The sequence below is a fragment of the Aedes aegypti genome, chromosome 1 (genome assembly GCF_002204515.2).
Source record: "Aedes aegypti strain LVP_AGWG chromosome 1, AaegL5.0 Primary Assembly, whole genome shotgun sequence".
In the NCBI taxonomy this organism is placed as follows: domain Eukaryota; kingdom Metazoa; phylum Arthropoda; class Insecta; order Diptera; family Culicidae; genus Aedes; species Aedes aegypti.
Window position 1 is genome coordinate 245520508 of NC_035107.1, and position 14448 is coordinate 245534955.

A 14448-nucleotide genomic window follows, 5' to 3' on the forward strand; every position below is an offset into this window, starting at 1 on the left:
CACTGTGCCATAAAGAAAATAACATAAAAAATATAAGATTTGAAACTTCTAAAATACCATCCAAATTAGCGTATTTTTCAGCACCATGGGGCAAGTATATTACATGCCTTATAACAAGGTTTATCACATGCGAAGCTCTCTACTAGTTAATTCGAATAACTGAAATTGTGTTGTTTGAAAGGCGGATAAGTCACTTTTGTATCTAGGGGTCATGCACAAATTACGTCACGCTCCAAGGAGGGGAGGTGGTTAAGCCATGCGTGACAAGCCTTACAAAATTATCGGAGGACTCGAGAAGCAGACAACCGGTAACTCACTGGTCACTCGCTGGTGGCGACTAATCAATAAAATGTTCAACGCAAAAGGTTGTCAGGTTCTCAAGATACAAATCTACAAACAAGCTCTTGAAAATTCGAGGTTTGATATCGATGCATCTTCACCTATTAAAAATATTTCCTAATAACTTCTTACATGATTATGACCAATTTAAGTACGATTTTCAAGGTTTTTCGTGGACAATAACTAAAATGACGTTTGAGACAGTTTTGCAATTATGCGTATATCATATGTCATATATGCTTATTACAGCTCTTTTGAGCAAGAACAACTTAACCTTCCAAGCCAAGGTGTTCAAATTGTTTGATCTTGCAGTTTGTCACGTATCTATGTTCAACGCAATGTGTGTCGGTACAAAAACACATATCCATGAATACGTCACACAAAATAAAAAAAAATGTTCTGGACCCCCCGACCGATTATTTTGATTTTGGTCGCAAATGAAAGAGCAAAGTCTAATTGTTTTTAGTTCGAAATTTCAGACTTACCTATTTTTTTGTAATAAAGTTCATCTACAAAGACACCGTGAGTGATGCTACTGGATTGAAACTGTTGGGAGTGACGATGCTAAGCAAATTTAATGTCACTCCATGCGCGTGTCTTCCTGCTTCCTTGTATTCTTGCTAAAGAGCTTTAGTTTAAGCGCCATTTCTCGCTCGTGGTATTGAATGATCGATTATGAGAGAAAATGTCTACTATCATTTTTTCACTCATTCGACCTACCGTCCCTTTTTGCCAAATGATCCATTCAGTTTAACGTATTACGACCTAGTCAACTTCAGCCTAACATACTTCGGCCTTACGGCCGGTCGTTATTTGATCGTTAAAATTTTCGAAAATAGTAGCAAGAACAGGCCTTCCTTAGCCGAGTGGTTAGAGTCCGCGGCTACAAAGCAAAGCCATGCTGAAGGTGTCTGGGTCGATCCAGGATCTTATCGTAAAGGAAATTTCCTTGACTTCCCTGAGCATAGAGTATCATCGTACCTGCACACGATATACGAATGCGAAAATGGCAACTTTGACAAAGAAAGCTCTCAGTTAATAACTGTGGAAGTGCTCATAAGAACACAGCTGAGAAGCAGGCTCTGTCCCAGTGAGGACATAATGCCAAGAAGAAGAAGAAGAACACGCTTTATCGTATTATTCAATAAGAACAAGATTTCATCCATCATTCTAGGACCCTTTTGAAGACTTGGATTGGTTTCAAAAGATTTTTTTTTAATTTTTGAGTTGAGACAAACTGTGCTGGTAACCACAATCAGACTGCATTCCAATAGCATGTATCAGACAGTTGAGGTGTGCAAAGGCTTTAACATGATCTATTGCAGTTTTGAGATTTTTATCAGTGTCTTTAAACGATAATAATTTCGAAATGATTCTGAAGACCTTTCCTAAATTAACTACATAGAATATCCAACGTTGATACATTAGAGCAACTGTCTAAAAAATCAACAATCATTTTATTAATAAATCGTTTTAATCTTCTTTAGTGAATTATATATTTTGGTCGGGTTAAGTAATTATATCTTATAAGTAAGTGAATTCAATTTACCTGTAAAAATATGAAATGTAATGTGTTGTTAGCAAAATGTTAAAAATAAGAGCATAGGTCATTTCTATCACATTATGATGATAGTTTTTCCTAACACAGAAAACCTAGATATAAAAAAATAGTTGAAATGTTTAAAATAATACATAGGGGAATTCAGGGCATAATAGACACATCAAGCAAATGCTTCATTGAACCCCATTCAACGACATTCTTTTCAAATTACCCCCGGCTTGTTTTCAAGTTTGATACAGTACAACGTGCTACATTCATTCATGGTGATAAAAATTATATCATATGCCAGAAAAGTGAGATAGAAAATTAGATTCAAAACAAGGCTGGTAGAAAGGTATCGGGGCAAAATGAACACTTGCATAAAATTTAATGATTCCAAACTATTTAATGTCTGTCAGTCGTTCAAATGTGTAAAAGGGCTCTCCTTCTATCAGAAGAGCTAAAAATTACCTTTATGTGTTCATTATTTTGCTTAAAATTTACATTCTCCCACCGCCTTTTTTATATGCCAATTTGAAGCAGAGAAAAACTTAAAGTCAAATTTCAAAGGACAATCGAAGCAAAACATAAACTTTTTTACCGTCAAACATTTCAAATGCATACAGGTTTCATGCAGTGTATGAAATTTTGATGAAGTATGCATATTCTCAGAGATTGAGGGGGTGTCCATTTCGCCCCGGGTGTTTATTATGCCCCTAATCCCCCACTAATCATAGAATTAAATTTTCCTATTCCCATGGTCAACCGACGATGCTCCCCGCGAAGTCTTTTCCTATGGCACGACAACAAGCGCGAAACCCCTTATCTCAGGCAAAGCCCGATCGCGTGTTGTCTGTCAGGGCAACGATCATCCGAAACCCCAACGGAAACCACGCTCCACGCGAAGCGCAACCGACAGCGGCGACGCCGCAGCAAGCTTTGAACCCCGGTCCAGCTGATTCGCGTGCTTTTGCCCGTTCTTCGATTTCGCAACATTCGTCTCCCGTCGCGCGATCGTCGGCTTCTTGGACGCAATTCTCTCTCGAGCAATTTTGGATCGTTCTCTCCCCCGATCCCGAGTTTGCGAATTCGCTTTTGGCATCTTTCTTCGCATCAGGCCGGGGTTGCGTTGCGATGATTTCTTGAGCGGGCGCACGACCAAATCGGGACTCCACTCCCGGCAGGCTCACGTACCAATCTTGGGGAGAGATCTCGCTTTTCGGGGGGAAATGATCGATCCCCTCGCGTCGCGTCGTCCGCTCGGCCTCACGCTTCGTCCCCTTCGGCGGGGGGATCATCTTCATCGTCGTCGTTGTCGTCCTCAACGGTTTCGTGTGTATTGTGTGCTGCTGGTGCTCTGGAGCTGTTCTGGCTCGTTTCGCGCAGATCTAGCGCGTTCTCGCTCGCGCGCTTCGGATGTTCGGGAAGAGCCTCTTGAAAGGTATATAAGTACCTGGCGTAATCAGCGCTTAGCCAATACTTTGTAACCGTCAGCGCCGCGATGCGGAAGGTCGCATCCTTGCCAGAGTAGTACCGAGATCCTGATCCTTGTGACTGAAGGTGGCAGCAGGACTTGCCTTTCCTGGAGATCCTGGAAGAATTATTGGATAGTTTGGTGGAATTGTTCTGTTTTGAGTGAATCGTAACCAGACAGCAAAGTTTTCAAAGAAGAATTCGGTGAAAATCAAGTGACATCGGTAAACACTGAAGTGAGGGAAGGAGTGGTTCAAGAGGCGGGACGTGAAAAAATCAACCGCAAAGCAAAGGTCAGGAAAATTAAGGCACCCTTTTTCCCGCGGCGGTTCAGCAAATTGAATAACCGATAGGCTGCGACGAAGCAAGACAAGGTGTGGTGAGTGATTTGCTGGACAAACATCACACAGGAAGCATTCCTGAAATAACGTGCTAACAAGTGCCTGGGCAAGTTTACGAAAACGATTCCAAAAATAGCTCGCGGACGGGAAAAGAGAAAGGTGTTTTATAAGGATTGGATTGTGATATTTTTTTTGGAATATTTTTGGTGGAAAACTTGTGGCGCGGACGCTGAACGGTGTGAAGTGAAACTGGACGCGGTGAGAATCCGTAAGGAGCTGAGTGAAGAATTCGTTGGAGAATTTCAAGGTATGTTTCGGGATATTGTTGTTTGAGGAAGACGTAATTAATAAAATCAGCTTCAAATAAATAATGTTTTAATAATATTTAAATAAAGTCTCTCAGAGATTCTTAAGAAAGTTTATATTCTCATCTCAATTTGCTTGCACTGCTATGGAAAGAAACATCTGATTATATTTGGGTTGGACAAATTCTTTTTGTGAAAAAAAAACATATCGTATAGTTTACAGTCGAATACATCCATCATATGTATATAATATAAAATGTTCAGATGGATGGAAGATAAGTGTACATGTGGGTAATTCTGCAATAATGTGAACAGCAAGATTTTCGAATTTTCAAATATCAAAGAAAATTCAAAAATCTTGCTTTTCACATTATTGCCAAATTACATACATGTACACTTATCTTCCATCCATTTGAACATTAAATTTATGAAAAATGATGTTCAACAATCCATGTAAAATTTAGCATTAAATCATGCACATAAAGGGAATCATTTACTCTATGTTTTTATGAAAATTTTACATGTTGTATTTGAAAACTATTACTTCTTCAGTACGTTCTTACCTTGAATCATCAAAAGTGAGAATCAAATTTAATGCAAGTATAATTCTTTACCCTCCAATAGCAATGTTGCAATGGATCTTCTTCACGAACATTCATCTACGCATCTTCGCGAATCAAGAATCGCCGACATTCATTATTCATTTCCGGATCATGATTAGAAACCCAAAATAGGAATGAACGCTGCGACGAATATGAAAGACGATCACACTTCCAAAGTGCATGCTACCTCCATTCATCGGAAGCATTCATTTCTACACACTCTGTTCATTCACACGCTTCGTTTCGATGTTTTCATTCTTCGTGAGTTTGACAGCAACGGTTAGCTTTTTTTCCATTCGATCGCTTTTTCAACATGGACAAGGTGCAAGTGAAGAAAAAAACGTTAAAACAAATTATTCTGAGTGCGGTTGATGAAATTAAAAACGAAACAGGTCAAATTGTTTCTTACCAGTGCAGTGCAAATGAGAAGAATGGCCAACGGTGTAATTACGGACAAAAAATCTTGGTTCCAGGTAAGTTGAAACTTTGTTGTCTTGTTTGTCGAATAAAAAAAAAAATACTATTCCGTTTTCATACAGCAAACTTCAAGCGCCACATCATTTGTCATCATCCGGAAGTGGCAAATAACCTGGGAGTTAGTGAAGCTCACACTGGAGAACCATCGACGAAAAAGTCAAAACCGTCGAAGATTATGGTGGAAACAGATCGACCCACAATAATTCTTGGAACTTTGACTCTGGCCACGACACACAGCTTGCCGCTTCGTTTTCCTGACTGGGAAGGAATGATGATATTGGTGGGTCCACTTTGGAAAGCGGCAGAGTTTGAAATGTCTCGTGAAAAACTCACAAAAATGGTTTCCCGTGCCGCTGACATTTTAAAAGATTTGATGGTTGCTGAAATGCGGGGAAAAGTCATCCACGCCAAGATTGATTCAGCATCGCGTCGAGGCCGCTCATTCTTTGGAATCAATGTGCAGTTTGCCGATGAGAATAACTGTATAGCCGTACGACACCTGGGTGAGTTATGCTACTTAAAATAGTTCTTCGGAGTAGTTTACAGTTAGGTCTCTTATGAGACGCTACCACCCCCTTTCTCTCACCGCAGTTCATTGTTTTTGTGAAACATACTGCCGTTCTACGCATATTTGGTCCCGCGGTTAATATGCTTTACATAGAACATGGAACAAAAAGGCGTAGAAGGGCAGCATAAGAGATGGAACACAAATCTCGTATAACTAATGATCTAGTCCTAGAAGCCATTGATATCCGAGTGTGTAGCTTGTGACTTTCAACCAAATAGACCGAGGTAAAAACTATCACCACTGGGAGATAGATGAGAATCTTCTCTTCTTCGTAGCATTGTTTAATAATGTGTTCCATTCCATTGCTCAGTAACAACAACCTGCACACTTGGTTACCAATGGCTTTTCAGGCGAGATCATAAATTAAGTAAGAAATTACGTCCCGCTAAATTGGGACTTCATCGACACCCTTCTTTCCCCTCTTGTCGTGTTTTGTAAAGCTTGCCACGCTATGTACGACACCCTCTCCCCTTGGAGCGTGACATAGTTTCAAGCGTATGCTTGAATTAGGGCGCATCACATGATTTCACATCATCGACACTCTCTTATGCGAATTAATAAGACAACCTGCAAGATTCTTAGCGCTGTTTCGCTTTAGTCAGCGAAGCAATCTTTCATTTTCAGGTTGAACCATGGCCGAACACGACACTCAAGTGTACTAGACTCCAATTTTATTATTAATATAAATTCTCACTCCAGTCCACTTTTTGGGTTGCATTTAGGTCCAATAACAACTGTGCAAAATTTCAGCTTGATCGGTGAAACTATATTTTAGCGACAGTCGTTCAACGCTTGTAGGTATGGAATTTACTATGGGAAAACTTACTTTAGTAAAGAAAAATCGACAGAGGTCGCCCATTGAACTCTATAAAAATTCTGATCACAGACCCCGATGGGTATTTTTAGATGAACAACATTGTCGAAGACTACAAACCGATGTGATGCTTGTGAAAAAAGTTATTAAGCATTTGCTTTTGTAAATTTTGCCCAATTTTGTTATTATTGTTATTCCTTTACGTGTTAATCAACATCACCTTGCCAATAAGTCTTCATTGAATACCTTTTTTTTTACAAGTGTCGGATTGTTTCACGGTCTTCGGCAATATTCTTCATCGTAAAAATAGGGGAAAAGGTGGAAAAATGAACAGGGGTGGTAAATGAACGTCGTGTCTCTTACCGAGTAAAAAAAAATTTCAATGAAATTTTATCACGCACGGACGATTTATGCCATACCATTTATACTATACATTGTTATGGTTCTTGAACTGTTACACATCAGAAACAAGATAACGTCTTTAAGATTTTCATTTTACCACCCCTTCCCCTACCTATCAAGATTTGTGTTACGAATTAGAGTGCGACCTCTAGGTATTTTTCTTTGTAAAAATAAGTTTTCCCATACAAACTTTTGACAGCTGGCGCTAAAATAATGTTTCAAGGATCGAGCAAGGATTTTGCATAGTTGTTCTAGGACATAAATGTAATTTAAAAAAAAGAACTGGAGCGAGAATCTGAATTTTGTCCCACACTAGACGAATTCCATCCATAATGAGTCGGAAAAAATAAAAATCGTGCTCGATATTCTTCGATTAGGATAAAATTTTGCACATGTTTTTGGTTTGGTAGAATAAGTGTTTTCCATAGAAAAATTGATCATTTTGACTCGAGAATAACTTTTGAAAATGGCTTATAAATTTTTGCATGCAACTCATTTGAAAAATTCTAACTCCGAAACTGTTGATTTTAGAGAAAAATGTTCTATGATCTACAACTGAACCGTTTGGGCTAAAAGAAAAAAATATACACTGAAAAAATATTCATTAATTTTCATGAAAAAATCAAAAATAAAACTTAAATTTTGAATTACACAAAAATCCCGTTTTTAATATTTTTTAAATTTTCACCATGGAATCTTGATAGTAAACATATGTTTGAGACAAAGTTTCATGATGGAGACATTTTTAATAAAAAAGTTTTTCTAAGAACAACTTTTGGTCGATTTTCAAAATTTTGGTTTATTGTCAAAATGAATACGTTCTGATGATACAATAAGAATCTTTAAATTATTCTGAACCATAATAAATATGCGGATAATTTTTCTAGAAATAGCCATTTTCGAATAATATCGAGTTTAATGGAAAAATATTATTTAAATATTTCAATAAATCATTTTTATTAGTTATTCGCGATTATCCATCAAGAGAAATAAGTAAGTGGAAAGAAATATGGTCTATACTTCCAAAAACGTATTATTATTGATGAAGAATCGCAAATAACTAATAAAAATGATTTATTTAAATATTTAAATAATATTTTTTCATTAAACTCGATATTATTCGAAAATGGCTATTTCTAGAAAAATTATCCGCATATTCATTATGGTTCAGAATAATTTAAAGATTCTTATTGTATCATCAGAACATATTCATTTTGACAAAAAACCAAAATTTTGAAAATCTACTTTTTAATATTTATAAAATATTTTTTGCATAAAACTCGATATAATTCGCAAATGGCTACTGCTAGAGAAATAATTCATATAATCATTATGGTTAAGAATCATTTCAAAATCCTAATTGTATCATCAGAACGTATTTATTTTGACAAAAGACAAAAAAAATGAAAATCGACCAAAAGTTGTTCTTAGAAAAACTTTTTTATTAAAAATTTCTCCGTCATGAAACTTTGTCCCAAACATCAAGATTGTATGGTGAAGATTTAGAACATATTAAATATGGAGTTTTTGTGTAACTTAAAATTCAAGTATTATTTTTGATTTTTTATGAAAATTAATGAAGTATTTTTTCAGGCCAAACGGTCTACTACAAGTTCTTCATAGAATGTTTATCTCTAAAATCAACAGTTTCAGAGTTATAATTTTTCAAATAAGGGATGGTACACAAATTATGTCACGCTAAATTTCGAATTTTTAGACACCTCCCCCCCCCCTTTGTCACGTTTTTTGTATGAGTCCTTCGAAAATTTTGTAAAGCTTGTCACGCTTGGTTTGACCCCCTCCCCCCCTCGGAGCGTGACGTAATTTGTGCATGACCCCTAAGTTTAATGCAAAAATTTATAGGCCATTTTCAAAAGTTATTCTCGAGTCAAAATGATCGATTTTTCTACGGAAAACACTTATTCTACCAAACTAAAAACATGTGCAAAATTTATTCCAAATCATAGATGGTCGAGTCTTGTGACTGACCGATTTGACATGGAATTCGTCACTACTGTACACATTTTTGCGCGTTTTTGTTCACCGGTTTTTTCACGTTTTTTTTTTCACTTTCAGCATTGCATGAGATGATCGAGCGTCAAACAAAAGAGAATTTAAAAGCAGTGATGGAGCATGAGTTCGATAAATTCAAAATATTGCGAAAGCAATTACTAACAGTTGCCCACGATAATGGCGCAAACATGGTGGCGTCTGTTAAACTGCTGAAACGTTTAGTCGACGAAGGTGATGACGATCATGGTCCATCGGTTGGATCTACGGTACAGAAAGAAAAGGCTATGATCGATGCTTATCTGAATACATGCTCAAATGAGGATGTCGAATATGACCTTGACGATGAAAATGAACAACCTTGGATCGATGAAGGAGGCGAAATGTCAGCAGATGACCTTGATACCGATTCGGATCACGATATCAACGATGTCAACGAAGTAGAGGACGAAGAAATTATTGAAATGCACCTCATCGAAAGTACGAGGTGTGCTGCTCATACGGCACAATTAGCAGTTTGGGATGTGTTGAAGCAGTATAAAGGGCGATTGGCAAAAATCAACCAAGTTTGCATCAAAATGCGCCATAAGGAATTCCAGCAACTATTCCACATTCACAAATATCCGTTGCCACCTAAAGTGAATGAGACTCGCTGGAATGTATGGTATATTGTTCTGAAATATTTGCTTGATCTGCGCATCAGCCCATTCTTGCCCACTTTGGAAAAGACTGATGCCTCTCTTGGTATGTTGTAATTATATGTTCTTTCTTATTTTTGTACTATATTCTCATTATTCCTTTAGATTTATCTCGTCAATGGCTGTTTATCGAACGATTTTGTACTGCCTTTGAGCCCCTGTTTGAGCTTACCTTGAGATTGCAAAAGGACCATGTACCTCTGTCTCAATTTTATGCAGACTGGCTAATATGCCAAGCAAAGCTCGACGGAATCAAGGAAGGTAATGTTTTGGCTGCAAAGCTCCTCAAGACCATGCAGAACAGGATTAGAAAGCTAAGCTCAACCAAAATATTCAAAGCAAGCTTGTATTTGGATCCGCGGTTCAATTTCATTGGTTCCAAGAGACTCAGCCCAGATGACAAGAAAGAGGCACAGGTATAGTTCTTTTCTGTATGAACATTTCGCAAGAAATTGTTTGTCTATGTTCGGACTATCATAGTTGTCAGAATTACTATACGCATTTAAAAAAAGTATCATTATAATTTATATGTTTCAGGAGTACTTGTTGGCGCTGGACCGTCAGCTGAACGAGATAACCGGAACCAAATTGGAGCTTGATAACAGTAAGGAAAACGTTTCACCACAATCAAATTTCGTCGAAGACTATTTGGCTGATTTTTTCGATGAAGACTCGTCATCATCTGTATATGCTCTGCCTGCGGATGATACGTTGTTGATTGAATTGATTCAACTTGAAACCCGCGAGAAAGTCAGCATTACGTTTCGACAATCTCAAAGTCGATTTGATGAAGAGGTGTTCGACATCGTGGCGTATTGGAACAAACGCAAGTTTTCCAATCCAAGACTGCATCGTTTAGCTATGGCAGTTCTTTCAGCTCCGTCGACGCAGGTTACTGTTGAACGACTATTCAGTCGGACGAAGTTTATCCTCACAGATACTCGAATGAAGCTGAATGACGTGACGTTGAAAAACTTAATGCTTCTGAAAATGAATTCAGTTTTACTTCCGAAAGTAGCAGAAATATTGGACAATGATTTCAAGTAAAATTTTTACGATGTTATGAAGATGTTGATCCATTGATGATTATTGAAATAAATTCGTTGAACTAAGGTGAACAAAGGAATTAAATCTGCTGGAAAATAAACCCTTTAAAACATTAATTCTACTTTCATTTACAATTTTGGTTTGCTTAAGCGTAATATGGTATAACTGAACTAATCATGCATCAATACTAAAACGTTAATAGTTTTGGGATCCAGATATATCGCGAGAAAATCACGAAGATACTTAATGCCCTGGGAAGTCAAGAAAATTTCCATTAAGCACAGATCTCTGACCCTTCAGGCCATCAGTTTGGTCTTGCTGATTATCTATGCGTTTACCGCTACGGCTATCTTGGTCCGTCGAAGACTTATCTTGAGTTTTTTTTCTGGTAACATTGATGGTAAGTCCATTTCAGCCCACCAACGCAAGCTTATACCACTACCAGGAAGATAAGGTTTAGCTCTTCTTAATAACAGGGCTGGTAGCGACTGAATGTCTTGGAAATAGGAACTTTAGAGACCTCATGCCTTAAGAAGACCAAACACAGTAATTGCCCTATAAGAGACAGGAAAAGGACCAAACAGTAACCAAGAAATAACAAAAACATTAGGTAGAAAAAGTAGGGGCCTAGATAGCCGTAGCGGTAAACGCGCAGCTATTCAGAATGACCATGCTGAGGGTCGTGGGTTCGAATCCCGCTGGTCGAGGATCTTTTCGTTAAGGAAGTTTTCTCGATTCCCAGGGCATAGAGTATCTTCGTACCTGCCACACGATATACACATGCAAAAATGGTCAATCGGCAAAGAAAGCTCTCAGTTAATAACTGTGGAAGTGCTCATAAGAACACTGGGAAGCAGTCTTTGTCCCAGTTGGGACGTAACGCCAGAAAGAAGGTAGAAAAAGTTCATGATTTTTTTTCCCAAATAATCTCGGTCATTACTTATATTTATCACAGTTTTTGGGAATTACTCGTGACATTACGACTAGAATTTCTGTGTGCATTTTCATCCCAGGCGTTAGTCCAGAGAATGCATCAGGAATTTCTTCAGTGAAGATTTTTACAGAAACTAATCCATTGACTATTTCATCGGTATCCTTAGTATTTTCTCCGAAATTTCCTTCCATCAGCCTTTTGTAGGTGCTCAATTTATTATTGTTCCAAAAATATGATATGGACCCAGATTTTTTTTTTGAAAATTACTGCAGGTTTTTGGCTTCTAAGGGATGTTAAAGATTTCAGCCATGAGTGAGGACCTTGGGTCTTTTTCGACCCATTTCAAAATTCAAATCAATGTAACTTTTGTTTGGATTAACCTAGTCATTTGAAATTTTCTGACCATTATTTTTTTGTGGGAAATTTTATTTTTGCATTAACAAAAGTTTAAAATGACTCCTAGGGGTGCTTCCATAGAAAAAGTAACAAATTGTGGCTTAGGGGCGTTTCCGACCCGAAAATTCAAACAAAGCTCTTTAAGGCACACATGTCCAGTTTCGAAAACCATTCCGCAGATCCGGATTTGGTCACTGAGTCCACTGGAAACCTGCTACATCTGAAAAAATTTTAGAGACATTTATTTTGACAATCTGTTGTTTCGTAACTAAACAAGTATTCTGAATCGTCCTCATATTGTTGAATAGGTATTCACGTAGACTATGAATAGAGATTCTCAAATCATTTAGTTATTCGTACCCGGTTCCGGAAACCTGGAACATCCGAAAAGTAATTTTCCACCGCAGTTTTGGATATGTAATTCACATCGGTACATTCGGTTAATGGATATTTTGGCATAAAATTTATCTGTAATGAGGAACCAATTACCGGAGCACATCCCATAAAATATTCGTTCTAGTATGGTCCATGCGGAACCGGTTCCTGGAGTCCCAGAAGGTAGCCAATCTGAACAATTCGATGAAATTACTCGGATTTATGTCCCATAACCAAATGAATTGTGCCCAATTATTTACGATATTTTATATTTGGGTGTATTTATTCACAATATACATGAATATCTATTCAACAATATGAGGACGGTTTAAATTTCTTGTTTAGTTACCAAACTACAGGTTGTCAAAGTAAGGGTTTCTAAATAGACTTCCGGTTTCCGGTGGCCACAGTGACCAAATCCGGATCTCTTCAAAAGGGTTTCTGAAACTAGACATGTGTACCTTTCATTTAAGCCCAACAGAACTAAATTCGGTCAACACACAGATTTTTGCGAGCTGTTTGAATTTTCGGGTCGAAAACGACCCTAAGTCACAACTTGTAACTTTTTGTTAGGGACTAAGGACTAAGGAATTATCACTATATAAATTTCTGAAAAAATCTGGGACATATTTCTAAAGGATTTGCTAGAATAATCTCTAATGAGACTTTTGTAAAAATTCCTGATAAACTCCTGCAAGGATCTCGGAAAAAACTGTATTAATTGGTTACATAATTATTGTAAAAATAGTCATTCAAATTCCTGCATAATACCCTGCAGGATTTTTTAAAATAGTTTATTAGAAAACGTTTCTCAAGAAATTCAAACCTAGCACACCTAGATTATTTTACGTGTTACGATGAAATCTCAACAGTTTGGCAATATAAATTAACGCAGTACGGTATTGGTTTTGTGGGGCTTTCCTTAACCGAGTGGTTAGAGTTCGCGGCTACAAAGCAAAGCCATGCTGAAGAAGTCTGTGTTCTATTCCCGGTCGGTCCAGGATCTTTTCGTAATGAAAATTTCCTTGACATCCCTGGGCATAGAGTACCTGCCTCACGAATACGAATGCGAAAATGGTAACTTTGGCAAAGAATGCTCTCAGTTAATGACTGTGGAAGTGCTTATAAGAACACTAAACTGAGAAGCAGGCTCTGTCCCAATGAGGACGTAATGCCAAGAAGAAGAGGAAGCTGTTGTTTTACTGTTTTTGTTAAAAATCACCGAAATTTGTATTTATTATTTTTATTTTTATTTTTAATTCACCGTACCATTCAGCTGTTGAGATTACGTTAAAATTCATCGGACTCCTTAAAATGTGCTAAGCGTGCAAATTATGAATACTTAAATAGAGAAATTACGCGATTTTTTTTTTGAAGGATCGTAGGATTAATTTCTGCATGAAATGACGGGGAAGTTCTTAGAGAAATGTTATAAGTAACATTTCACTGAGACACACTGTGGATGAATTCTTTTGAACCTGCCACACGATGATACACACATGCCAAAATGGTTAATTTGGCAAAGAAAGCCCTCAGTGTGGTATAGCTCATAAGAAAACTGCTGCTGGATGATAATGCAGAATAAGCTGAGAAGAGGGCTCTGTCCCAATTGGACGTAACACCATAAAGAAGGAGATGAACTGACGACACAAAAGTGTTTATTGCACTGCAGCGATTTGACAGACCCAAACAGTGTCTTCATAGTTGTTTTATTGCCTTGTTCCATCAATTCCTTATGTGCTCGCAATGAATATTTTGCTTGTTCTTCACGAAGAATGGCAAGCGCGAATCATACTACTCGCAGCTCCGAGCGATGAAGAATAAAGCGCTTGCAGAGAATGGAGACATAGCGAACAATGAACGATCCGCAGAAACGATCGGATGAGGTATTCATCGATTCAACGATGAACACAACTCTCGACATATGCAATGCGTTCATTACCCATTCGCTGTTCATATGTCAACGAAAATTCATCGCACATCGTCTATTCCATCGCTGTTCAACAACATTGTCCAATAGATAAGAAAATTTGTAAGGACAGACCTGTGAAGCGTATGTTTTACCTAGAACTTTGTAGAAAATAAAGCTTACGTCGATGCGTCTGAAAGCAAAAGCAATTCCACAGT

General features: G+C 37.6%; 2 protein-coding genes across 6 annotated transcripts in view; both read left to right on the forward strand.

The window, feature by feature from the left end:
• Positions 1 to 3355: 3355 nt before the first annotated feature.
• Positions 3356 to 14448, forward strand: part of LOC110674054 (flocculation protein FLO11) — a 438803-nt gene continuing 427710 nt past the window's right edge. For 2 of the 5 annotated variants that reach the window (XM_021837394.1, XM_021837395.1), the window contains exon 1: positions 3358 to 4000. The gene's annotated coding sequence lies outside the window, so the exon portion shown is untranslated. Of the gene's footprint in view, positions 4001 to 14448 lie in introns of all 5 variants that reach the window. The other 3 variants (XM_021837398.1, XM_021837397.1, XM_021837396.1) reach the window with 3 other exon arrangements.
• Positions 5415 to 10616, forward strand: LOC110674328 (zinc finger BED domain-containing protein 4-like). Its single transcript, XM_021838623.1, has 4 exons — positions 5415 to 5580; positions 8938 to 9615; positions 9675 to 9985; positions 10107 to 10616. Exons 1-4 carry the CDS (start codon positions 5415 to 5417, stop codon positions 10614 to 10616), a joined length of 1665 nt encoding a protein of 554 aa, XP_021694315.1.